Source organism: Oxyura jamaicensis, chromosome Z (genome assembly GCF_011077185.1).
Source record: "Oxyura jamaicensis isolate SHBP4307 breed ruddy duck chromosome Z, BPBGC_Ojam_1.0, whole genome shotgun sequence".
In the NCBI taxonomy this organism is placed as follows: domain Eukaryota; kingdom Metazoa; phylum Chordata; class Aves; order Anseriformes; family Anatidae; genus Oxyura; species Oxyura jamaicensis.
The window spans coordinates 43165104-43192897 of NC_048926.1; the positions used below are offsets into that span (position 1 = coordinate 43165104).

Sequence of the window (27794 nt, forward strand, 5' to 3'; positions counted from 1 at the left end):
TTGCACACAAAAACACAGTGTTTTGGATGGAGGGAAGTAGAGTAGTTAAGCTGTTTGAAGACAGAATAAATCTTATATCCTATCATAATAATAAATATAATAATAATAATAAAGAATATAATGAGTAAATCTTATGTTCCTTCAGATGCTGGGAACTCTCTTTTCAGACAGCATCATAAAGACCTCAGGTGAACCTCTCCATGGATGGCAACCATGCAGACTGCTATGGGAAAACTCACCTGGGGTCCATCCAGTGCTGCATGAAACCAGGGTTCCCAGCATTTGAAGGGATGTAAGATTTACTCTCTACCAATATTCCTATTTGCTTGTTTGTTTCCCTATCTTATTAAAACAGCTGTTCTGTTATGCAATTTGTTGCAGGACCTATCTTACTGGGATTTGGAAACAAACTTGTATCCTCCACCCTGTTGCAGAAGAAGTATCTGGATGACAAAAAATGAGACACTACTCAACAGACTTATTTTGTTTGATAGCACATCCTTCTATTCATGGTCTGGTATTCATGATCCACGAATGTTCCTTTCACAGGGAGCAGTCAGATTCTGACCTGATTTTAGCCATGTTCAGTTAGCAGCACAGCTCTGTTGCTTCTGGTAGGAATACGGTAGCAAGTACCCACTTGGTGGCTCCAGGATCAACCTACAGAATTGTTAGCAACAAAGACTGAGATGCGTTGGTAGGGGAAACTTACCTTGGAATTTGGACATTTTGATTCTGATGAGTTACCTCTAAACAGGGACCAACATCCTGAATCCAGGTACGGAGTGGACACCTCCTACCCTTTGGGCATGCGTTAGTTCTCCCCTCTGCCTGACTGTGGAAAGAGGGGGACTGGAGCACATGGAGGCTCATCCCTGATCTGTGTGCTTTGGTGACCAAGGTGGTGAGGTTCACTGCATGTTAGCAGCTCAGTTCACATGTAGCCACAGTTACCTGAAGAAATATACAGAGATTTCTGAGAACAGTCATTTATCTTGGTGCTGTAAAATCGTTTCTTAGGTATCAAAAAGAGCAGAAATACTAGTAGGATGGCAATTCTAAACATTATTTCCACTTCATAACTTTCTGTAATTGGAAGTCAAATCCTGAGTCTGATTTCCTTCTTGCCTAGAGCAGTTTAACCTACAGATTCATCTGTTTCAAGGTGGAAATGAAAGCAGAAGACGCAGGCTCAGAAATTTTCTCTGTCTCTTCTGATCTCTAACAGGAGAAGGGATCTGCAGCAAGAGGTCTCTTGCTTTTATCCCAGTTTAAATTTGAAGTAATTCCATGCACATCATAGGAATTGGGCTTGCAAGAGACAGGAAACAAAGGTCTTTTTTTTTGTTTTTGTTTTTGTTTTGTTTTGTTTTTGTTTTGCATTTTGTACTTGTTGTGGAAAAGGAAGTTTTTAATTACTTTTCTGCCATGAAACAAAGCTCTTAGTTTTATCCCACCCCAAGTCAAGGTTTAATCCAAGTGCAATTGAAAGTAGGTTGATTCAGTATTTCACAACATCCTTTCCAGGAACTCAGGCTGTAGTTTCCTCCAAGGAAGCTCTCTTGAGTATTGTTTGCACTGGGAAGAAAAGGAAAAGCAGAAATCAGATTTACTCCTTTTCTCTTTTGTCTGTGGGTATATGTATGTATATCTACATATGAACATACCATTTTTTCCAAAGCAATGTGTTAAAACTATCATGAGAAGTGAAACTTAGAGACACCTTTCTGAATGCCAGCCAATTGGCATCACCAGGTGTTCTCTAATTTTACTGGGCTGATATTTAGTTTTCTGTGTGAAGTCCTTGTGCCTCAGGTGTATCGTCCTAGATAATGGAAATGATCAAGGGCTTCATTTCACTACTCAAGGTTTTTGCATTTTCAAAGCATTTGCTCGACATTGATTCTGAGCAAGCTACAATCTTCATTGTACCCTGGCAATGTTAAAACGTGTGTGATGAAAAAAATATGAGGGATGAAGAAACCTGAATGAATACCCAGTATCATGCATGATGTTCACTCTGCAGAAACATTTGTGTCACTGTGGTACATGTTAAATTAAACTAATTTGAAACATGAAGTTGCAGGAATATACATTTCCTTGCTGTGATAGGCATGCGCTGATGTTCAGACACAAGGTGGTAATATTGATACCAATATGAACAATTTTTGTTAATTGACTTTTTATGAATATTTGAAATCTGAAATGTTTCCACAAAAATAAGGCCACCTTAAATATTGTATACACCCATATTCAAAGCTACATTTATGTCAAAGAATAAATATGTTTCAAAATAATAATACAGGAATAAAATCACCTGCAGTTAAAATTGTAATTTTGATTCCTACTGTATTTAACATCATAAAGAATTTAAAATAGCCACTGTGGGAAGTGAAGGAAGATCTAGTGAAATCAGCCCATCTGGGGATTTTGTTTCGATTCTTGAAGGATAGATTACAGCAATATCACTATTATATTATACATTTTTACTATAGACAAATATTTAATCTTAGAGCATTGTCTTTGCTCAAAAAAATGTGAAAAGGATTAATTCCTTTGATTTTCAGTAGAATGGAAAAGAGATCAAATATAGTATTTTTTTCCTAAAGCAGTTATTTGTGGAAAAAAACACCTGAAATTACCAGAAATTTAAAATGTTCTTGCCATAAACTAAAGACAAAGACATTTGCTTCTTTGTGAGACAGTGTAAAGTATGTCTGAATATATTTCTTATTTAATACTCTTATTTCTTTCTTCTTCATATATTTGGATAGACAATTATCAAATATAATTTGAGTATTTCCTACTTCAAATGTGTATGAAGTTTTCTTCATAAACAGTCACCATTGTTACTAGGTTTAGCTGGATTTAGCAGATTTGGAGAAAGATATTTTGAGTTCTCAGTTGGTTCTGTTTGTGTTTTCCATGTTAAGAGAGAGAAATGCCAAAGAAAATGAAAACTTTTCTAGCAGCACTAAAATATTCCTTTCTTTAAAAGGTGTAAGTTCACAGAAAATACCTACTAGAGATTAAAAAAAAAAAAAAAAAAAAAAAGTTGGAAAAAAAAAAGGCTTTTAGAATTAGGCTGACAAAAGGGTAAAGAGTTCCTCATTACCTCCCCTTGGCAGTGGGACAGAGGGGTCTCAGCTTCCTTGGCCCCCTTTTTATTCAGCCCCACAGAGCTTGTGGCTGGGAGATGGGAATGGAAGGGCGTATTGGGGGCGTATTGGGGACAGTGGTACAGGACAGGAGCATAGCTGACAACCACCTGCAGCACAGTCTGCCGTGCTTGTGGGGGGCACTCAGGACACTCATTACCTGGTGAAGAGCTGCTGGCAGCATTTGAGTACCTCTGTGCTGTTGGCAGGGAAACTTGTGGAGTTGAAGGCTTTTGGTAATAAAATGTGGCAGGGGACGTCCACACCAGGGACAGTCAGCATTCCTGTGGAATAAGTAACAATTTTTCTAATGAGCAATGAGTAAGATAAGGTTTGGGATTTCAATTACTGGGGCAAGGTTGGATGAAACATTCTGGTGGATTTGAAATCACCCTCTTAGATGGTTCTGTAAAATGGTACAAGATTAAAACCCTCAAAATGTGGGCTTAAAAAAATCTGAATCATTTTATAGAATTGTATTAAGGAATTATCACTTTTTTTTTTTTTTCTTTTTTCTTTTTTTTTTTTTTTTTTTTTTTTAAATCCTATAGAAATTAAATTGTGGTAATCAATCTACTAGACTCAGACCATTTTGACTTCTTACCCCTTTTAATGCTTCTAAAAAGGTATGCTAATGCCTTTCTCACTGCTGGGCCAGTGTGCCTTCCATAAGTAAAATGGAAGTATGGTGCATTTGTAGTAGTGCAGGTAAACACATGAACTTTTCTTCTGTTTTAAATGGATGTAGTTAAGGTCTTATCTCTGTTTTGCTAGATGTTCTCCAAAATCTACAAATTATAATATCAGTATTCATTATAGGGATGGAGACACAAGCACATGCAAATGACAGGTCCTTCTCGTACATATGTTGGGAAATATAGCCACATTTTTAATATGTTTGTATCATAAACGTGATAGTAGACATTGCTTTGCTCTTTTAACTTCTAGGTAAGGTGAAAGTATTTGCCATGCCAGGAGTGGGTGGAATGTAATTGTCTTTCCATGGCAGATTTTATTGTTTTGTAAAGATTTCCCAGTGACTATTCATGATTTTACTCTTAAGGCCAAGATTGTGAAATAACAGCTTTTAGGAAGACTTCCTGATTCTTCAGTTATACAGAATAGTGTCAAGCATTAAGATATTATGGAGGGCTGTGTGACTAACAAACTTTTAAGTGTGTTAGATCTATAACCTTCAGAAAATAGTGCAGGATTATCATTACAACATGTATTTTTTTTGTTGCTGCAGTGAACACAAAGGGATAGGGAAGCTGGGGCTCATACAGACACTTTTTTTTTCAGCTACATAAAGTACCAAGTTCATTCTTCACTGGAGGAATATCAGTGCTTGAACTTTTGTCATACAATTCTGCATATCACGTGCTCCAGAAAGAAAGCTGGGAAAGTTAAATACTGGGGGTAAATTTTGCTTGCTGAATCATATCTGGGCATACCTCCTGAGTGACTAGTAGTATGTTCTTTTACATTTCCTCCCTAAAATGGCTGTTTCCTTGTGCTTCTTCATTCAGCTTGAAGGTGAGACTTTGAAAACAAGGATCTGCTGCTGAGTTCCACCTTAAGATGGTTTCATTAACTTAAATGCCCTGTGGGAATACTGCCAGCATAAAATATCCTTATATCACTACGGCCAAAATCTGTTCAGCTTCCCCCTCACTCCTTCTCTCTTGCATTCTACTTTCATTCTACTTCTCCATTTCTGCTCTGTAATTACTTTAATACTTCTGTAGCAGCGGTGTGTACGAGGATCTCTGTCTCATCTATAACTTGCAATTATCTCTTTTTTTCCTTTTCAGGCGTTATACATAGACTAACAAAAAAGATAGAAAGGAAGAAATAATACGATTTTTAATATATATTCCAATTTTCAGCAACTTTTTGAATATTGGCTTTTAATCTTGTCAAACCAAAAATCCTAGGTTTATGTAACAGGATTTTCTCTGCTGCATTTATCACGCAGATGCACTGCCATCCCGTGGACACTCACACTATGGCATGCTACACTTGAGCACAGTACCTGCAATACAGGCTGTCATGAAACAGGCAACAGTTCCAGCAATCATAGCCCTGAAAGCACCACCGGCTATTTCCTTTCTTTTTGAAGGAGCAAGGCTTGCTAGGAAGAAAAATAAAGTGTGTATAAACCATAAATACATATAGATATAAAGAAAATGAACCTGGCAATCCTCCCTTCATGAAAGTCCCAACCTGTAACTCTAACCCTGAGAAACAAGGATGGAAAATTACACATTTTAGTGGGGCATTTGAAAGCCTCATGGCAAGGTTTCCAAACAAGCAACCATTATGATGGCTTGTGCCAAAAGGTAATTTCTGTTTGCTTTGGCAATTCACAAGTCTGTGCCAGCTCAAAGCAGCTTTCAGAAGTGAATCCCAGGCATGGCACTGGAGTCTGGCCTTGTGGCTCTTCCACACTGTCTGGCACTGCTGCTGGCACTGCAGAACCCACCTTATCTCTCAGGGTAAAGAGATCTGACACCAATTCTATCTGGTGAGAAACCCAGATGGCTTTTCAATTCTCCTAGAGATCCGAAAAGTCTATTTTAAAAAGTTTTTTGCATACATGCAATATTTTTATAGAAAATAGCTTATTTTATCTTTCAAACTAATGGGCTACAGAAATCATTTTCTTACCCCATAACCCAAGATTTTCCATAGCTGTAGCAGTTGGCAGCATAAAATCTGGACAAGAAGACCTGTGGTCAGGGCTTGGTCCCCTCCCCTTGCTCTCAGCCCATCTCCCAGTACCTGTGCCCTAATGCCTGCATCCCCTGGGGAGCCCCCCCCATGCCCAGCTAGGTACTGAGTCTTGGCAAAGCAGCTGCTCAGCACCTAAAGCTTCACCCATAGCCCGTCCTTCCGGGTGTTTTCTTTGGGATTTGCTTGCTAAATAAATTATTTTTGAGAGGTGTTCTTACTCAGGCTTCCTATTACCAGTCCCAGGGAGCCGAAGTTGGCAAATCCACAAAGCGCATAGGTGGCAATTGTTTCAGAGTGGACCTGAAAAACAAACACACACTGTTGAGTGAATTGAGACAACCCATGCTGTTTTAGAGTAGAGGTCTGAAAGCATGGCATTGTGGCCCAGTGCCCTGAGTACTGAAATCACTCTGTTTCGCTTGGTTGCTACCCCAGTGTGTGGCTTTGAGCAAAGTAAGCTTATTTTCCTCTTGAAGGTGTGCAGCTTTCATACCTCAGACTGTGTGATGGTTTTATTTTTCATGTATATTGCTGTACCTTGCTGAATTGAGTAATAGTAATTAAAGACAAAATGTTTTCTTATGTCACTAGTGGCAATTCAGCTATTGTTTTTTCAGGGTGTGAGCCCTTGCTGTTCATGGCTGGCCTGCCTTTATAACACTCTGTTCAAACTTCAGGTTTTGGTATGTATTCCTGAATTCCTTGTCCCTGGAAAAAGCAGGGGGTTCCATGTACCCAACTGCTCTGGGCATGCTCCTCTCTGTGCACAGAGGAAGAAAAGGGAAATGTGCCTCCTCCGGAGTGGGTGCTTCGAGGTGATAACAGGCAGAGGGACTTTATGATTCTGCAATTCCCAGTAGCAATTTATTTGCTTCCTGATTTCAGTCACTTTCCTTCCAAAGGAAAGGCAACACCAGCTTATTCTGGACCTTAGAGCACAATATAGGTTACCCTTTGTCTGCCCCCATGAAGGGACATCCCTATCCCCCACAGGACACAGAATGACTTTGGGAGAAATCAGGTTACAAACATATAGAAAAATGTAGTTCAGACATTTTGGGAAGAGATGCAACATCTCTCAGCAAATGGATTTTTGCCCCCAGGCAGTTTTGAACTTCTATTTTCTGTATTTTAAGTGCAAGCTGAAGACAGCTGAGTGAGTGTTCTAGTAGGTTTCCTATTTATCAGGTATTTCTCTGTTTCCCTTCCTGTTTTATGAAAACCAATTTGCAGACATTTTCAATCAGCCTACATATATGCAGGAAAATGCTTTTCAAGTGTGCACTCTACCTGCTTTTCCTAGAAAAGGCTTTGTGTATGATGATTTCCCTGCTTTCACTTGCATTCTCCTAACTCAGAAAACAAGAAGACTTGTTATTACTGGCTCAGGTGAGGTAGCTGAGGACTGATTGTTTGCTTTCTCTGATGGAATATCTGTGACTGGATGTATTAGAGAGTTCTGAAACTGAACAGACATTAAAACTGGAAGCCAGCCTACTCTCAGATGGACTCTTGTGCCATAGATAAAATGGCTATTTGGCAATTTTTACAAGTATTATGAATCAAAATTATTTTTGCATCTCAGAGCTTTTTACCACAGAAGCTACTACAGGTCTTTGTAGGTATTGAAAGTGAGCAAAGGAGTCCTGTTCTACATTTCACCAAGGGAAAAAAAGGTAAAATACAGGTGATGGGATCGGACTCAGAAAAACTGACTTCAAGATTTAAAAAAAAAAAAAAAAATCTAAGCATTTATTTAGTTGAGAGCCATATTCGCCTTGTAGAACATGTCATGAAGCTGATCAAAAGTCTGTCTAGCTCAGGGTCCTATCACTGGCAATGGGTACTTTTGAAAGAGTGGATTTGAACAGACTTCCTGGCTTTCTACCTCCATTTGTAAAATATATTCTAGTAATAAGGAACACAAGTGGTCAGGAACATGGTTTTGGTTTGTATATAAGGCAGGTATCCACATCATCATACTAGATAAAATGAAGATTAAAGGCTGTACATAAGGATGCTTCCTAAATAGGGGTCCTCTACAGTGACAACTTATCTTGATTTGAATAGCAAAGGCCAATGTGGTAACAAATCTAAGTATCATGGTGCTTAGAATGAGGACAAATTTGGCACAGAGTCTGTATGGGGAGACCAGATGGAGTAGCAGTCAGGACTGCCAAATGGAGATGCAAGCGTCACAGCTGAAAAGTCAGCCTTGGTGACTGTTTTTTGCCCTCATGCACATGCTTAAGATGCCGTTTGTGTTGCCATCCTCAGTGAAGTTTCTTCCTCTGTGATTGTAGTAGAAATTATGTATCCTGTTCGGTGCATCCAGATAGATAGATGTGTGAAGGACACCTGGGCTCAGGCTTCAGCTGGAAGTCCTTGTGCATACTAACCTTCATTGGCAATTGAAACAAACTGGATGGGCTCAGTGTGGCAGGGGAGGTGTATGCCGTGTAAAACAAGTTTTCTACTACCACCTTCTGCACAGAGGACAATAACCACCATCAGAGGCATGCCATGGACAACAGAGTGTCAATAATATCTTAAAAGCCATCAGCTAGAGCTTCCTGGATGCCTCTCCTCAAACATAAGGCTTAAGTAAACCTCTGTGGACAGCAGTATCTGCCAGTTCTTGCCCAGGATCTTCATAGGAGAGTATCTCATAGGGAAGTTCTAGCTAAGAATGAGTTATGAAGAAACTAAACTTGAAGACAGCCTTGGTCGTCAGTGCAGTGCTCTGTGGGACAGTGCATGTTCCTCAAAACTCCCCTTACCAAAGTCTGTATCTTTCTTTGCTATGTTTGTTAGAGGTATCTAGTCTGATGACAGTCATGGCAGCCTCACAAGACAATGATGTATTTTAATAATTAAACTCTTGCTGAAAACGGTTGCTGAAAGATACATTTTAATATGCTGCCATTATCCCTCTGTGACCTTATTATAATGCCAGTTGAGTCACAGCAGAAAAGAATTAGATCCAATAAGTCTCCAGAATAAAAAATGTTACTTACAGTCATATACTGTTTCACATTATTAATGTACATGCTCCCACCCTTTTCTCGGTTGTTAATCAGTTTTGAGAGGCGTTCGTAAGCCACAAATTCATTGAAGAAAGTTTTGTAACCTAGGAGTCCACCAACAATAAAGCTGTCTTCCCAATCTACTCCCATCATGAAGGAGAATGGCATGAAGATATATGAACAAATGTTCTGCAAAATATATAAGATAAAGCCGGTCAAAAGAGATGATTGGTCAAAGAACAATGGCATTTAATAATTAAATTAAATTTAAAATAAGGATGGTTTTATTACAGCACAGGAACATTGGTCTTGATCTCTTACTGCCAACACATTCGTGAGACTGGGAATTTTTAAAATGCCAGAGCAATTTGAAAAAGACCAACAGAAAATCTAGATCTAAAAATGTAATCAGGTATATCCTTAATTTTACACTTAAAATAAAACAAAACTTTCCTTGCCTTTTTTCCTTCAGATTGGACAGAGTGTTTGAAGCAAACTGAGGATTGAGTTAAAAGAGTGATAAGAGAAAAGAGAAATCCAGTACATGTGCTAATTAAATCAAGTGTATCAATGAACAGGCTTTAATAATCAGGTTATTGGACTCCAACTGGTGTAAACAAAGGGCTTGACTCTGCAGAAAATCTGTATTCCTAAGATAATTAGAGGTATATCTTTTATTTATTTTTTATTTTCCTAGCATAAAACCTATGCAAGAGAAATAAATATATCCCACTATAGGCTATTTTTATATACGAAAGAAAATACATCCAGTGGTGAAAAGGTTTGGTCAGATGGTCTCGTGAATTTAACTTATGTGTTTGAGCAATTACTATTCCTCATTGTTTTCTCTGCCCCCAGAAAGAATGACCCTGCACAAACTTCTTCCTTTTATGTTCAAGACAGAAATACTCAGCAAGTCAGCATGTCCACAGCACAGTCCCACAAAATCAGTCTCAACTTCAGGTCCCCACTGGACCTACTCCAGCAATGGAACTGAACACAAAAGATGTTACTGTCTCTCAAAAGGAATGGCTGAACGCAACATGTCTTTGGGCTGCGTCTCCTTGTGGGTTACCAATTCATCCAAATCCTGCTCCATCCAGCAGTTATTAAAATACCACCCTTTCAATTGATATGGCTGAGGTATGCATATATGTGCCTTTCCTCTGCTGTGGGTGTCTAGTGTGGTGGTAGCTGAGTAGGGTAGCATCTTAACATTGCTGAATCCACATCTGCTATGAGTGTCTATACACTTCTCCAACACCTGCATTACAGCATTATATCCGTGTTTCACACTGACATTTTATCAGGAGGTTGCAAAACAAATAGCTCAAATCCACTGAAACAAGATTTTTTGATTGGGTCAAAAATGATTTATTAACCGAAGTTAAAAAACAAGTTCTGTTTAAAGCTGTTTGTTCAGCTGAGTGATTTGGGTGCAGTTTTACAATTTAATTGTGCTGAAAACTGAGCAATATTGAGTAAGCACGGGTTCAGACAAGTTCAGCCTTGTCCCATTGTCCTTATCTAGATGAAGTTAGTGAGCATTAAGGACTTGATGTGGTTATCTGAAGCTAAAGACACTTTAATGTTTAGCAGAAAGAGATGTTAATGGCTTAGCAAGTGTCAGATCCGAGATGTTGCCAAGTCAGAGGGGGTGGGCATTAACATACAATGCTTGGTAAAAGTACTCTGCTGGTTATCAAGAACAACCCAGAGGGAAACTACCTGGACTAATGGATACAGAAATACTTACATGGCAACTATTTTCTCCTTTGGCTGTAAATGGTTGTAAAAACATTTTTTTAAAGAACATGCACACAAAAATAGACTTTTAGCTCTTTAAAAAAAAAAAAAAAAAAAAAAAAAAAAACTAGACAAACAATAACAGCAAGCCACGCAGGCACTTGATTTGAGAAAGGCAAATTATGTATGCATATAGGCTGAATTAAGGACATGAAGACCATACCTCGAAATTCAGCTGTGGATAGTCAAACAGATTGCCCACCCAAGAGAGGGCTGAGTCAATGAAAGCCAGCAGGGCAAGGAAGGAGATCAGGTTCACAGCAATGTTTGCCACCAGCAGAATGGAGCTAGATGCACCTTGACTGGCTGCCTCCAGCAGGTTCTTTGATTCACTTTATCAGTGAAAACAAAACCAGTGTGTGAATCATTAAGTCTGGAAAAGACCTCCAAGATCATCTGGTCCAACCATCCCCCAACCACCAATATCACCCACTAAACCATGTCCCTGAGCACGACGTCCAACCTTTCCTTAAACACACCCAGGAACGGTGACTCCACCATCTCCCTGGGCAACCCATTCCAATGCCAAACTACCTTTTCTGAGAAGAAATTTCTCCTAATATCCAACCTGAACCTCTCCTGGCCTGGCACAACTTGATTCCCTAAAAACATTTGTTTTGTGACATTTTATTACAAAATATGAACAGTTTGTAATTTGGGAACAAATAATGGAACTAAAAGTAACATTGATATGATTAGAAATTAACTTCCACTATGACTACTTGTGTAGTCATAGGGAAAATAAACATAGAACCACAGAATGGTTTGGGTTGGACAGGACCCTAAGGATCATCCAGTTCCAACTCCACTGCAGGGACACCTTCCACTAGACCAGGTTGCTAAAATCCCCATCCAACCTGGCTTTAAACAATTTGAGGGATGGGGAATCGCTGCTTCTCTGGGCAACTGTTCCAACACCTGTCCCATATTACCACTCCCATAGTAAAGGATTTCTTCTGAATATCTAATCTAAATCTACTCTCTAATGGCTAGGTGGAGTAGGTTCTGGCCTGTATACTCTTGGGAGCCACTAGGAGGGTGTGCCTTCAGTTCCCTGAGGACAAATTCTGGAACAGTTGGGGCAGGGATGGAGCGGTCAGGCAGGCTCTGAATCAGACTCCTGTGCTGCAATTGCCTGAGGCACTGCTGGGGTGGGGGAGTGGGCACTGCTCTTCTTGAGGCAGCTCTTGCAGAGATGCCTTAGGCTGATCAGGAGCAGCTTCTCACAAACAGCTTCTCACTTTGTCTGTCTTTTCTGAGGCAAGCAATTCTCACTGTAGATGAGCAATATTTTCTGCTGCCATCACTGAAAGCATCAGTTTCTCCACCTTTGTTTTTGTTTGCTTGTATTTGCAGATTTGTTGCAAAGCAAAGAGCAACTAAGGAAATCTTTTGGTGGTTCACGTTGGGCACGAATTTCTTTTGCTCTTTGAAGAGTTTATCGTTCAGCCCTGTTCCATGACAGCTCTATGCCTGTCCTAGTGAATGGTGGTCCCTTCATACAGGTGTAGCAGGGCATGCTGCACTTGAATACAGAAACTGTTAACTTAGTGTACAGTGGTGTGTAATTAATTACCTGCACACCTACCATGTGCTGCCCCCAAACCTTAGTTATTCTTCTAAATCTAATTTTTGCATGAGTATCACTATTAACTAGAGTCTAGATTAGCTTACCTTTTTGCCATTTTAAGATCACTCTTCAAAGTTACTTGAGGCTTTTCAGTTTCTGGCCAGAACAGTTTGGAGGTTGCTAATGATGCTGGTGCTGACATGACAGAAGCAGTCAGTAGGTGGGAAGCAGAAATCTAGAATTTCAGGTAACAGAAAATATGCTGTGATAACTGCATCATGAACATCATAAACAAACATGTAAAAAGCAATAAAAATCATTAAAATTTTGGATAATTTCCTACAGGGGGTCATTAAAAAGATTGCATTACTCATAGGGAAAAAAAAATGAGCAACATAGGACAGAGCTAATTGGAGAAAGGAAGAATCTAAGAAGTTAAGAGTAAGGAGTAATTGTTCCAAGAGGTAAGCTGCTTCTCCCCTGTCTCGTTGCAAAGCAAAAATCAAAAGAAATAAACAAGTAAACAAGAAAGCCAGATCCATGGAGTAGGAAAAAAAAAAAAAAAAAAAAAAAAAAGCCAGGTCTGGGGCATAGCAATAATGGAGTGGATGAGTGAGAGCCAGCCTTCCACCTATGGACACCCTTAAACTATGCCCCTCGATGGCAGAAAATTGTTTTTGTCCCTTGAAGTTGTGATTTATAAAAAATAATACAGGGCTTAAAATAAATTCCTCTACTATTCTTTCACCTCTTTTTCCACAAGTTTTTACACAAAACTTCTTATTTGCTAACTTTTGCAGTATTTCCATCTCTCCTCTTCTTGTTTTGTCTTTTCAGCCAACCCTGCCTTTCTTGCCTCTGCCTCCCCACTGTATTTTATTCAGATATTGTATGTATATCATACAATCCCCTGATGACTCTGATCATATCATATCATATATATATATCATATCATATCTTCATATATATATATATCTATCATATCTTCAACTCTGTTTTTTTTTTTTTGTCTAACCTTGTGGTAGCAGCCCTTGGCAGACAAGACATTTACTACTTGTGTTTGCACATTGTTACTGGAACCTGCGCCACTAGCATCCATTCCTGAAGGACGTAATTGTTATCACTGCTGCAGACATTGATCAGTTAGCACATTCCATGTTAGTTCATCTGGACTGTAGTAAAGTACACAAATCAGTAACTTCCTTGCAGCTATGGCAAGATGGCTCTATACTACTTAGGTAGAAGTTCATGGTACTTAAGATCAGGTCTACTTATCTTTTTCTACCATCAGGAGACAGGGATTTTTTTGTGGTTAATTCCTTAAAACAAAATAATAATAATCCAGGAATGACTCGTGGATACCCGTCAGCATTTTAACTAGGCTTCTATACTTGCATGATTTAAGACAAACAATGTATTTTTCAGTTCTTCTTCCCTTTCTTACCCCAAAAGAAATATATGCTCCTAAGACGCTTCCAGCAATAGTGGAGAATCCTGCAGTCATGACTGCATGGAGTTCAGATTTGGTGATGTATGGTAAATAGGGCCGTACCAGGAGAGGAGACTCTGTCTGGAAGTGAAAAACAACCAACAAATGAAGAACCTGCTAATAAATCTTCAGAGGTTTCTCTTATTAAGAGGTGAGGAAAATAGGTGGCTGCATTGCACATTTCTAGGTGGTTTTGACTAGTTAATCTTTGTGCTAATGAATGCTCTGAATATTAATAAGGTTTTGATTTTTTTTTTTTTTTTTTTTTTTCCCTGAGAGGGAAAATAGGAAAAGAGCCATCTTGTCTGAAGACAGTTCTGCTGTTTTAAAGTCTCCCCCCAAACCTAGTGGAATTGCCAGGAAATCCCAACCAAGTTTTGAGTGAGTTAGAAACAGTCATGGGTCTGAGCTGCAATTAAACCTGTATGACATGTGAAACATGCATACCAGACAGTATTTATTGGCAGGTTAAAGCTCTGAGTCCTCTGGCATTTGTGTGAGCATACCCTGGGGGCAGTATAATATGGACGTACTAGTTTAAGTCTGGAAGAAGTACAAAACAGTGAGGCACTGCTGCAAAATAGCTATCATGTGTTAGCATTGTTTCTGTGCTTGGACACTACTTGGTGATCTTTTCCCAGTGTTTTGAAGATGGGGACAGACACTGCTGTAGTGTTGTTTTACTGGATTTTCCCATTAGTTGGGAAATTAGTCTGTCCCATGTTTTCCTGTCTAAGGCCTTGCAAAGCCAAGCCTGAATCGTAGATTTTCTGAATTATCTGTCTCTCTGCCCTTGCCTACCACATGTATATTCTTTTCATCCTATTTGCCCTCTCTTTCTTATTTGAAAAAAAATATATATACATATATATATATATATATATATATTTCATAGCCTTGGAGTAGTCTTGTAGTCATTTTAAGGCAGATCTATCACCTACATTTATGCTTAAATTTCTGTTGGGAACAGATACGGTTCCCCAGACCTGCCCCATTGTGTATCACTGCCAACACTTATCAGAATTCAGTTTTTCTGTAAATCAACCAGCAGTCCCTCTGTACTTAAGTCCTTACTTCATATTGTCCTGGTTTCAGTTAGACAGAGTTAATTTTCCTCCCATTAGCTGGTAGGGTGCTATGTTTTGGATTAGGACAAGAAGAGTGCTGATAACATGCTGATGTTTTACTTGTTGCAGAGCAATGCTTACACCAAGCCAAGGACTTTTCAGCTCCTCACTCTGCCCTGCCAACAGGCAGGCTAGGGGTGCAGCAGGAGCTGGGAGGGGACAGACCCAGGACAGCTGACCCAAACTGGCCAAAGGGGTATTCCATACCATCTGACGGCATGCTAAACAATATATAGGGGTGGCTGGCCGGGGTGGGGGGCTGGCTGCTCAGGGTTGGGCTGGGCATCGGTCAGCGGGTGGTGAGCAATTGCATTGTGCATCACTTGTTTCGCACACATTATTATTATTATTATTATTATTATTATTCCTGTCTTAATAAACTGTCTTTATCTCAACCCACAGGCTTCACTTTCCCCTTTCTCTCCCCCATCCCAGAGAGGGAGGGGGGAGGGTGAGCGAACGGCTGTGTGGTGTTTAGCTGCTGGGTGGGTTAAACCACAACACATATGAAATAAGGATTGTTTTTATACACAGATGCTTGCTGAGCAGTAATATTTCACAATAATAAGTAATCCTGTGCTAGTAGGTTTTTCCATGCTTCAACTCACCTGTCCCACAAATATGTTACCAGCAGCTACAAAAGACTCAACAGGAGTTGTCCCCATAAAAATGTGCATTATCCAGCCAACCTAAAATGATTAACAAAGAAAAAAGGAAACATTGGTTTGCCTAATCCATGTACTTCTTGAATTAATCATGTCAATGTCAGAGTTCTGAGATACCTTAAAATATTTCCTGAGTTAATGATTCCAACAACAAGATATTGTCCATTCTTGTAATTGTAGCATGCTTAAATAAGACAGAGGAGGAATAATTTAACAAAATTAAGAGTACAATACTGAAAGATCCCAAGCTCCTCACTAAGTTACTAGAAGCTGATATTTTAACATGTCCTTATTATTTATGTACCTGTCCAAAGGGACTTTGATCATATACAGGGAAAAAATGTAAAATTTTATTAAGGCTAAAAACACATCTTAGAAATTTTAGCACATGGTATTTCAGCTAGGATAGGTTTGTGGTGATAATGTAACAATCTTGGGAATGAGAAGGTCAAAGGATTTTTGAAGTTTATCTAGAAATATGCTTTAACCACCACCATACAAAAAGATCTTTTTCCTCATCTGCTAAGTTCTTTGGGCCTGCAGGGCAGAAAGACTATTTGTAGACTTCCTATTATGCTATTGGACACTGACACTGGGCCTAGGACCTGACTGAAATGAACACTTAAAGGATGAGGTGAGGAAACATCCTCTGATTTTATTCAGCAACATAAGTCCTCTGGGGATCTGTGACAGGGAAGTGTTTGCAATTGCTACTGCAATGCTTAGCAGTAGGCAGCAATCCACTGGCTGCGGTCTAACTTCAATCCAGTATTTTAGGGGATGGACATGGGGAGGTGGAAGGAAGATTTAGGCAAATATGGCATCAGAGGAATGCTGAAGTTAGACATGCAAACCTAACAACTACTGTGATATTAACAATAAGACCAGGCTGGGGGAGGAAAGCGTGCTAGGTGATGTCAGTTAGGATTTTGTGGTTGTACCATTCAAAACTATTTCCAGGTTAAGAATAAACTACCTCCCATATGTCTATCCCTGAACAGCTTGGACAGAGCCAGTGTTACATGTGTTTAAGAGGTGTCCTGTACTAGGCAAATGAGAATCTACTGGTGACAATTCCTACCTTTCCAACGAGCCACTGCATGATTCCGAGGTGATACAGCATAGACATTACTGTGCTGAAGAAAACCACAATTGGCAGGACCTGATTTAGAAACACAAAATCATTAACTCTTTGAGAGTAGTTCTCCTGTCCTTGATTCTGTAGGCCATTTAATTTTTGAAAAAGAGGCTCATGTTTTTTAAGATACACTTAGAGGTCTTGAAAACTGATCATTACGCTTACACTTACGCTGTAAAACTTTTAACCTTCTAGACTTGTGTGTGTTTGTGGTGGAATTGTTTTTTATGTATCTGTGTAGTTCTCTGATAGGACTGCAATAGTTTTGAAACTGTCTGGTTTAACATGATATACATCTGTTTATAGCCAAACAAAACAAAACAAAACAAACAAACAAAAAAAAACAAAACCAACAAACAAACAAACAAACAAAACTTTTTAGAGTGTTATATAAGCACTGGGACAGAAATCCCTCAGAAGATGGAGAGATTCTGTTGGAGATTGTAACTGACTTATTTCCCAGAATCAAGGACAGTTTCCTTAGAAAGCTCAAACAGTGTAGCTGCTTCCTAATAAGACACTATAGCAAAATCCTCTTTTCTGTGTTATTTGGTGCTATTAATAACATTACATGACAATGTGATGACAATGGGGCACATTCAAGAACTCTGTAATTGTAAATGCAGACACAGTCTACCTAAAAACAAATTCACAGGTGTACACTTTTTAAATACAAGGAGTCTAGAAATATCTCTCCTTCAGCTGAAACTGAAGGAAGAACATTTTCCTTGAATATGTATTGAAAGAATTCCAACAATGCCTAACCCATTGTGTGACAGGTTATTAACTGTGTTAGTTTTTCATACTGACTAAAACTTGTATCACTTGATTTTCAAGTATGTTAAACATGCAGGATCTCAGCATTTCTATGATTGTATATAACAGGAAGAACCCCCCCTCCAGAAAGGTCCAGAATTAGGCAGACAAGTTTGTTATAGCTAAAACATCACCATTAGAAATAATGAGCTTTTATGTATGTTCAACCAAGGTCATAATATATCATAAATAAAAGAAGTGAACAGAACAAGAAAGAACAAAACACATTGTTTGTAGAGAACTTTCTGGTAAATTAATGTTGTTCCTTTCTAGAGAAGAGTTAATACAAACAACAATTTTGATAAAATTCTGGAGACTCAGTTTAGATGGTCAAAAGTCAGCTGTATATATTGGATGGTAAAAATCATAAGTCAAGTGTCTTTCACTCTGAATGGATGAGAAGTGCTCTCAGTTGCTACCATGGTATGTACGGTTCTAGCTGAAGGAGTGAGGAGACAGTGTTCTGTCTGTGCTGGGTGACAGTCAGAATCCCTCTGCCTCACTTCTTGTGCACTTTCCTCTGAAAGTAAGTTCGATAACTCTAAACCATGCTTTTCCATTTCTGAGTTGCAGGCAGTTCTGGATGTAGCATTAGTCTTTATGAAACAGGGAGTTTTTTCCAGTTGTGATAATATCTACCTTCACTGCATAAAGAAATTGGGGACTACTTTGTAAGTAAACTCTCCTGCCTGAATTCCCAGTGTCTTAATGTGGTACCTATTATGTTATGTCTTCATCAGAAAATAGTAGCAACTATTTAACAAGTAAATAATTGTTGCAATGATCTCTCACAACCAGGCTAACATTTATCTAGGTCATAACAAAGTCACAGGGAAAAAAGTGTCTGCAAACCATTACTTTAAAATAAGCAGAATGGAAATAAACTACTCGCAATCCATTGCATAGCAGTGGATTTTCAATTGCACTGTCTGCAGAGGTAAATGCAATGAAAAACACTTAACAACTTAACAGCTGAAAACAAAAACAAACAACAACAACAACAAAAAAAACCACCTGAACTGTTTTGCAGAAAGGCTCCCTGCAGTATTAATACACTGAAATGTTAAGTCAGTGGTTTTGAAACTTAGGAGAAAGGACAGAACAACCTCAAGAAAACTCCTCTAGTCCCATGTCTGTATGGTTCCTCTCTCCCTGAGAGAGAAAGGAGAAATGTCACTTTCAGTCTGGGCCTATGTGGGACTGCATATTGCATGTTGGACGAGAGTGGGAGAATGGAGAGGGCAGGACAATCCTTTGTTGCTCGCCATCCTCTTCCTCATAGAATCATTGAGGTTGGAAAAAACCTCCAAGATCATCTAGTCGAACTGTCCACCTACCATTAATATTACCCATTAAACCATGTCCCTAAGCACCATGTCCAACCTTTCCTTAAACACCCCCAGGGACAGTGACACCACCACCTCCCTGGGCAACCTATTCCAATGCCTGACTACCCTTTCTGAGAAGAAATGTCTCCTAATTTCCAACCTAAACCTCCTCTGAAGTAATTTGAGCCCATTCCTTCTTGTCCTATAGCAAGTTACCTGTGGGAGAAGGCCAAACCTCTCCTCCTTGTTGCAGTGCCCAAATGAGGAGAGTAAGAGTCACAGCATCATAACATCAGATGGTTCCTCCTTGTGGCCTTAGGAACTGAGCCGCCTCCACAAGGAGGCATGTAATCTAGGAACAACTTCCCTCTCTAACTATGGGACATCTACACACATTTTGTACGTAGGAATACCTGCATGGCAAGGGGAGGTAGTGGTGCAATATCATTTGTAATTAGCTGTGTTTCATTTGTTGGTTAAATGAGAAATGTATTTAATGAATAAATTTAATGAGCACCCTGAAAAATCCCATTATATTTCCACTGAGAACTGATATGAGAGAGCTCTTCAGAATTAAATTCATATGGCTTGCTAACCTAACTAGAAATCTAGGCTTAGAAATCTAACTCCCTGCTTCTTGACTCAAAACTTGTCTTTTGTAGTCAACAGAGTAGATGACTCAATATTAAGGTATTGTCCAACTACTTGACTCCTCAGGTATGCTAAAGTTAAGAGAAACTGTGTGGTCGCACTCACCAGACTTAGTAATAGAACTAAAAGAGTGTTTCTGCTAGTTCAAAGTATCTTTTCTCACAGTAAAACAATGTGCATTAGCTTGTTTATGTGGGCAAGTTTATTTCAGAACTCCAAAACTCTGCATCTGCATACACAAACATGCATTTGAAATAACCCAGTTTATGCATGCAAATGCGTGTATTTATGACTAATTAGTGTTTCTGTGACTAAAAGGCTCAAAGGCTGTAGAGGGACTTGTCAGAATGCCCAGTGGGTGCCCGTGGGGGATGTGTCTACTCTGGGAACCTCATACATCTAAAACAGCAGAAAACTGAGGTGTCCCTGCATATCTCTAAGGATGCAGTATGGAAATGATTGGGCTCTGATAGCTTTCTGCAAGGAGGTACTATTGCTTTTTTACTCCCTCTCCTGAGCTAAGCCAAGATTGAGAGGTTTAATTTTTGAAGACACTTCTGAATAATCATGGGTCAAAATCTGGTCAGCTCAGCACTATATGCAGATTTGATAAAATATTTGAAAGATACAGAAGTATTTTTGACCATCTTAATGTCTAAAAAACAGACAAGTGTTTCAAGAGATAATAGGCTGGCTGTCACTCATGAACATTGTAGAAAGACAGAAATCTCTTCCTACAGAAGTAGTGGATGGAGGATGTTTTGTCATGCTGTGTGCTTCCTGTTTACTGTATATATTCCTATACCAAGACATATGCAGGTCTGAAAATCAACTTTTTTTTTTTTTTTCTTTTTTTTTTTTTTTTTGGTGAAAATGCCTTATTTGTGCTTGTTATTCCACATACAGCACATACTGTAAAACGGGTGGATGTTTGCATGCATGGAAGCAAACTTTTGACAGTCTGGTCAATAGTTATGGCTTTAGTCAGCAAAATGTTTTGTATCATCTCAGAGGCATTATAAAATTAACTTGAAAAATCATACTCAGAATGCAACGTGCAGAAACACAGGAAAAATAGCATCTGGGGTGGGGTTGGGGATAAAATCATTTCACCCCCAAAATATGTAATCATGAATGCAAGTTGCCATTTGAGTGTTTAATAGAGTACAGGTAAGAGAAGTCCAAAAAGTGAAACGGAAGAGAAAATACTGTAATTAAAATGTAATTCCTATTCCTTGCTGAAATTCGTTTTTTTTTTTTTTTTTTTTTTTTTTTTTTCCACTAAATTATTATGAGTATTCTTAGTAACATCATATTTTATAGGTAACTTTATTATTATTATTATTATTATTTTTAAGAAGTGATGGGGCTAAGTGTGAAACATATCTAGTTTGGAATATCACATTCAGGCAAGGAAGAAGATAAAACTTTGTAAGTCCGTGGTCAGATGTCTGAAGTTCATGCCTATAGTCTCTGTCTGATCAGAGGAATGGTCTCTAATAGAGTCCTTATACATTTTGCATTGTTTTTGTCGTTGTTGATGTTGTTTTGAACATATAAGCATTCTTGATTCCAGACTAGTAAGTTGCTGTAACTGGACTAAACAAGTATAACCTCACTCAGTGCCTGGCAACAAATGAAGGGCTTTATCATAGAATCACAAAATCACAGAGTGGTTTGGGTTGGAAGGGACTGTAAAGATCACCCAGTTCCGACCCCCTTGCCATGGGCAGGGAAACCTCACACCAGACCAGCTTGCTCAAAGTCCCATCCAGCCTGGCTTTAAACAATCGCATGGGTAGGACATCCACAGCTTCTCTGGGCAACCTGTTCCTGTGCCTCTCCACCTTCAGATTAAAGAATTTCTTCCAAATATCTATTCTAAATCTACCCTGCTTTACTTTAAAACCATTACTCCTTTTCCTATCACTACAATCCCTGATATGCGAGGTTCCCAAAATTTCAGTTCAGAGTAGAACAAGGAAGAGTTTTCCTCTTAGCTGATCTGTTTGGTTACTGCACTGGTATCACAAGATATATATTTCCCAAGCATACACCTCCTTTCTCTGTTGCCTATCTGTCTATACAGTATATATAAAAGCTTTCTTACCTTAAAAGCAAATAAATGATCTGTATACTTTTCACCGAACACAAACTTAGCACCTGTATCAGAGTACTCCAGAAAAGTCTACAAACAGAAAGCAAAGGAAATTAGTCATAGGTTCCATGTCCATGGTAAAAAATATGCAAATATTGCTAGTCTTCCTGCAGCTATCTGGTGAGGTCCAAGGAGCTTGTGCTCTGCTCTTTATGGGTACAGGCTTACCTGACTGTGGCTGAACCAGGGGTCTCTGCTCTGTTCCTCTATGAAGGAACATTATTAATGAATCCTTAAGGAAGGATTATTTCAAACTGTGTAGGTGAACAGCACAGGGCAAGTTTTCCAGTTGCACCCAACAAAATAAAGGCAATAAACTATAATAAAATAAAAAGTATTTTTTAATCCTGATATTGTGGTGTATTTCTACACTCTCTTAATATGTACGGTAAATTACAGTTTAAATTTAATGGTTTAACTAGTGAGTGGTGAAAAGAGTAGCCAAAAGCTGTCATAAAAGAAGCTTTTACTTTTTAATTCTGGTATTGTGGTGAAGTTTTATTTCTCGATGACAACGTATGCTATTAATGATTCTGTTTAAAATGGAAATGTAATAGCCAGAGTGAGTTATGAGAGGAGCGGCTGTAAACTATACGGAGCTAACAAAAGGGGGCACTAGACCCACTTCAGTCGAAATTGGAAGGGGAGGATGAGAATCTGATGACAAAACCCAGATGACTCCTGCTGCTTTGCAGATTAGCCTCCAGACAGACGTCAGACCTGTGCCTTCACTCTCTCACAGAAACGGTACATTCTGCACTGTCTTGATTTAAATGCACTTAATTATCTGTACTGTGAAGAACAGTTGTGTGACTAGTATCCCTGAGGTGGAAAGTCTGAATGTCCTTCAGTGGGTACTCTCTCATCTGCTTTTTGGATTTATCTTAATTATTACCTTTCAGCAATGGACTTTAAAAAAAAAATGTGCCTGCAGACTGCTGCAGAGGCACCTGTGGCAGGATCCTGTCACCTCCCTAAAGATCCCTTACTGCTTGCAGCGAGCTGTTTTGTCCGGTCCCGACTGTGAATTTTGCCACTTGTACTTGAATTTAGTTTTTTACATGCTGTGAGAACTACAAAATGCCAGTGTGACCATGACCGTGGGCTATTCTGAGGATGATTGTTCTGCCTTGCTAAATCCCAAGGCTTTTCATCACCGTAGCATTATCAGAAGGATGTTTTGGAGTTGGACCAAGTCTAAGAGTTTCTATAAGTGTTGTGGAACAATAGTTTTTCTGTGTGTTTGGAGGGATGCAGTTATGATTTTAATCCAAGGAAAATAGAGGTATTAACATACAGAGTTACTCTGGTCATTACTTATCAACCTGTCCCACAAGGTCTAGTGCTAATTGGGCAAAACAGAAAAGAGAAGATTGAATTCAGGTCATTAATTACCACGCTGAGATGTCAGTTTTTCTCAGCTGGGGAAACATCCCAGGGCAAATGGATCATTGCATTGTCTGACTGCTATGTAAGAGTCTTAAGACAGAAAATGATATAAAAAATAAATGTTTTTGTCAAGTAGCTTACCTGGATCTGAATTCCTAGCCAGTTAAATACATCAAACCCCACTTTGGTCCTCAGAATAAGAATTCCAAGAATAAACTGCATTGCTATTCCTGAAAATACTGGTCTCCAAGCAACCTAGATGGACAGAAAAAAATAAAAATAATAAAAAAAAATAAAAAAGAGAGAAACCACTTGTTATTTAAATGTATATTAATATACTTTAGATGTTTGTTAAAATAATATAAGGATTGTCTGGCTTACTGCAGGGTAGCAGCAGCTGCCAACACAAGTTCAAGGGGGCTCAAAGGGTCTGCGATGTGGTTACCTCTATCTGAGCTAGATGCTGAAAACCTGTCTAGATAAGTAAGAACATGTCCATCATGTCCATTTCACAATTACAGAGTGCAAGTAAAGGAGAAAGAAAAGGAGAAACTGTTTTTCCTGTGTTACATCTTAAAGATGTATGAAATAAACATACATGATGGCAGCAGGCAAGTGTTACTTTGACAGGATTTTTTTTTTTTTTTTTAATGGAATGGAAACATCAGGAAAAATTAATTTACCATAGGGACTCTTCACATATCTGGACTGGGAATAAGGTGATTTTGCTATTTTTAAAGTAATTTCAACCATATTTGTCTTCCCCAGCTTTAAAGAGCTTGGCTAGTTGAGAGCTACTTAATGTTGGCTATTGGAATTCATATGATATAAAGGCAGTTGCAGGAAAAACTGTGGCAGTATGTGACCAGCCCCTCTTTACTATACTGCAGATTTCTGCTCTGCTGCCTCAGAAAACATCTTTGTTTTGTGAACACCAAATCTAAATCTGTTAATTTACAAGACAAAGAGCTGAGATGGCACTCGCTAATTTATTCAGATGATATTTGAATAACACAAGCCAATTAGGTGTAACGAGAACCCCTGGGAAAGCACAAAGTATTTGGACCGTACAAGTTTTCACCTCAGCTGGAGGCAGTAGCAGTTGTAAAGGATGGGGAGTGGCAGTGCCACCAGTCCATGCTGAGGGAGCTATTTCTGTGAAGCAAATCCTCAGCACAGATGCAGGAGTGTTGAAAAAATGTTGGTGAAAATTGATGAGCTGGATAGTAGATTAATATACAGCCAGTAAAAGCAGACACTATATGGTTGGCATACACACAGGGATAAAAGATGAGGTGAGAGGTGTGGTGGCTGAATTAATCCCATTGTAGTATCACTGAAGTACTAAGTATTAAGGTGGACATCTCAGCTGGAAAATTAAATTGCATTAACAAGTCTATGGGAACATAATAATGAAATCTGAGGGACTGAGCTTGGCATTTGCAGTGGGAATCAAACTTACGATGCAGTAAGAACCACGGAAGAGGAGCCCATCTCCAGTTCCACTCAATTTGTGTTGATATGACAATAATGTATTCATACAAGCACCTGTGACATCTTGGGAGCTGTGGTGAGCCTGCTGTGGTTGAGGCACAGAGCAAACTGCCTAGCCTTGCCATGATGCTCTGTGAGAAAATGCACCCCCACCCACAGAAGTGCTAGTACATAGGACAGGATGTAGCCTCCCAGAAAAATGAGAGCCAGCTGCCAGTACAGCCCCGCGTGTGCTTCCCAAGATGTCAGAGCAGAATGGCTTTCTTCAGAAGTAAAACATGTCACTGTGCTCTGACAAGTTTAAATTTTGCAGTTCATAGGTTTTCAGTTACTCTTACTGAACTCAGCACCAGTGTACGGAAATAGTTTTGAGACATTAAACTCAAAAAACAAAATAGACTAGATACTCACTCTGGCTGGGTATTTGGAGAAGATAAACATCAGGACAACATACATCACAAGCCCACCAAAAGAGATCATCTGGCGGGATCCCTGTTTTGCTGTGTCAAAGACAAGCCAGAGGATGATAGTTATGAGAAGAGCTGCACACAGCACCCTGCAAGAGAAAAAAGTGCCAGGCATGACATTGTGAAGGATACCAGACATTCCTTCTCGCCCTGTCCCCCCTACATTTACATATGTCTGTGAATGAGAGCTCTGAGCATGTTTTAAGTTGAAATTTTTAGCAGGAACATAAGCAGGAAACCATCTTTACTTGTGCTACTCATGCTACTCTAACAGCAACGTCCCTTGCTGGCATCTAGAATTGTTCTCTGACCATGTCCCCAGAGTCAAAGTGTGGGGGGGAAAAATATATATATATATATATATATATATATATATATAACACAAGTGACTTTTGTCTGAGCATTTTGTCTGAGGATTTTGTCTGTTAAATGAAATGAAAATATTTTCTCATACTATCCTCCTTTTCCCTTCCTGTCATCTCTCTTGATTCATTTCTTAGATCTGGGCAGGTCAGCCTGATCGTGTCATTTTCATTTCATTTCATTTCATTTCATTTCATTTCATTTCATTTCATTTCAAAATGTATTGTGCAGTTTAACTGGTGGGCCTATGAAATTCGCTTACTTTGCAACTGGCTGTAATCTGTTTAAAAAATAACTTTTAGTCATAGCAATTTTAACCATCTTAGAAATAACAAGAGCACTGTCCTCATCTGTGTTCAGTGTTTCTATGGTCCCCACTAACATAGAACTGTGTCTAGCTTCTGTATTTGGGTAACTATCCCAATGACAGTCTGAGGGACAAGGAAATACATCATCCCGTTTACAGAGAAGAAGATTAATCAGAGTCCCAGTTCTTTCATGTTACCTACGTCTAACAGTTTTTTAGCTTCCAGTGATACCAGTGGTACCTAGATACCCAGATTTTGGTTTTAGATCTGGATCAAAAATACTGCAAACTAGCTCCACAAAATGTTTTGTCCATTGCAATGCTAAATAACACTTTATGCACCTGAGAGATTTTCTGTCTCTTGTTGGAATCTGTGACCTACCGTTAAACACTTAATCTGACACACACCATTTACAGACTGCAACCTGCATAATACAGCACTTACTGACCCTGACTAGTTCCATCTGCCCATCAGAGCTCTCCTGGTCTTTGTGCTCCTCCTCTCCCCTAGATAGGCTGCCAAATTGTCTAACATAGGTACTTGTGTGCAATTGCTCTCTAATGAGACTCAGAAGCAGAAGCACTACAATCTTTATAGCATCTTTCTTTGAAATTCCTACTCCTGGGGTAAAACCATATAAAAATCTTAAGAAAACAATTCATTCAGGTTCATTTTCCTGAACCCAGAATGACTCCTTAGAGCTTTTTCTCCTCTGAGAGAAAGTGATGTAGTTGAGAGTGAAGGTGACCGACCACCTTCATTTTCTAGGGATTTTATTATTATTATTATTATTTATTTATTTTTTATTTTTTTGGCCTTTGGAAACTCTGAGGGCCTCCTTTCACAGCCCATTTACCCAGGAATAAGTTAAATATTCCTGATAACTGCTAAGGAATATTTGGAATGAAAAGCAACCATATCTAAATATCTACCACTTGTCTATTGGATAAATGTCTACCATCCCAAATAAGATTGTATGACCTTATTACAATACCAAATGTAGCTGGTATGTTTTGATTCCTGAAGATTAAAGTCAAAAAGCTTACAGGTCATTGCTATGGGGTTATGTGAACAAGTAGTGCCTAGATAACAAACTTCAGTTCTCTGAACAGTGAAAAATGGCACATTTTGGCTTGTAGATTGAATGCAGCAGACATCATCTTTCTGTAAAGATTATTGGCACCAGACTACTGCATTAAAATATTAGGGGCGTGCCTGGCATCTCCACACTGGGAAAAAAAAAAAAAAAAAAAAAAATAAAACAAAAAAACTACATCATTTGGTCTTAATGCATTTTTTTTATAATTGATCTATCTTGGCTTACAGGTTTATGATCCATCCCATGGCTTATAGGCCATAAGTTTAAAGAAAGATTTAAAGGTAAATTGACTAACACTTTTATACAAATAGGTAGTCATTCATATTTACCATTTCAGCCAAAACCACTGTTTCTCCAAATATCTTTTTCCAGGGGAAAAAAATGCAGCAACTCTGTCTTCATACTTCGCTACTAAAAAATCCCAGCAGATGAAGAAGACAGCTAGGACAGTAATGATGAGGAGAGGAAAGGCCCTCTGAAAATTCAAGCTGCAGGCCGCAATAACTACTGCCAAGTAAGCTGTCACGGAAACAAAAACACACGTCAGTTAGGTCTGGTCTCTTTGAAAACAGAATCAAATCTTAAATTCAGTGTTAGGGATGTGGTTAAAGTCAGGCCTGTGCTTATCTTTTGAGTGCCCTGAGTGCTTTTCTGACTCTTGGCCTAACTATTGAGTAATACAGCTTTTATAAATAGTGTTGTTACTTATGTTCATTGATATAAAATTTCCTGTATTGCTGGAAAATTGTGGAATTGGTGACTTTCTTTTGTGGAAGCAGAATATATATACTTTGGCCAGGTCTAGTTCATATAAATTATATTAATCATTTTGGAAAATTAAACACATCTATATAGGTGTTTTCTTCCTGTGTAAAAACAGTGAATTAAAGAAAATAGGTCTTGTTTCTTCTTTCACAAGAGGTTGAGTTTATCCAAAAAATTTGAAGAAACATTTAAAAACTTTTGCCAATTGCCTGATTTGATGGCCCTCTGAAGTAACTGGGAA

The 27794-nt window shown here is 38.8% G+C and overlaps 1 protein-coding gene across 3 annotated transcripts in view; it reads right to left on the reverse strand.

Annotated features, from left to right (window-relative positions):
- Positions 1-1453: 1453 nt before the first annotated feature.
- SLC28A3 (solute carrier family 28 member 3) overlaps positions 1454-27794 on the reverse strand; it is a 52176-nt gene continuing 25835 nt past the window's right edge. For 2 of the 3 annotated variants that reach the window (XM_035310913.1, XM_035310912.1), the window contains exons 4-17: positions 27118-27307; positions 24963-25107; positions 23199-23312; positions 21621-21698; positions 16659-16739; positions 15521-15601; positions 13741-13866; positions 12401-12531; positions 10890-11058; positions 8912-9109; positions 6113-6194; positions 5194-5292; positions 3319-3442; positions 1454-1578 (exon numbers count right to left, since the gene is read on the reverse strand). In XM_035310913.1, coding sequence (XP_035166804.1) covers positions 1464-1578; positions 3319-3442; positions 5194-5292; positions 6113-6194; positions 8912-9109; positions 10890-11058; positions 12401-12531; positions 13741-13866; positions 15521-15601; positions 16659-16739; positions 21621-21698; positions 23199-23312; positions 24963-25107; positions 27118-27307 — 1733 coding nt within the window. In that variant the 3' untranslated portion in view covers positions 1454-1463. The remainder of the gene's footprint in view (positions 1579-3318; positions 3443-5193; positions 5293-6112; positions 6195-8911; positions 9110-10889; positions 11059-12400; positions 12532-13740; positions 13867-15520; positions 15602-16658; positions 16740-21620; positions 21699-23198; positions 23313-24962; positions 25108-27117; positions 27308-27794) is intronic. The other variant, XM_035310914.1, reaches the window with a different exon arrangement.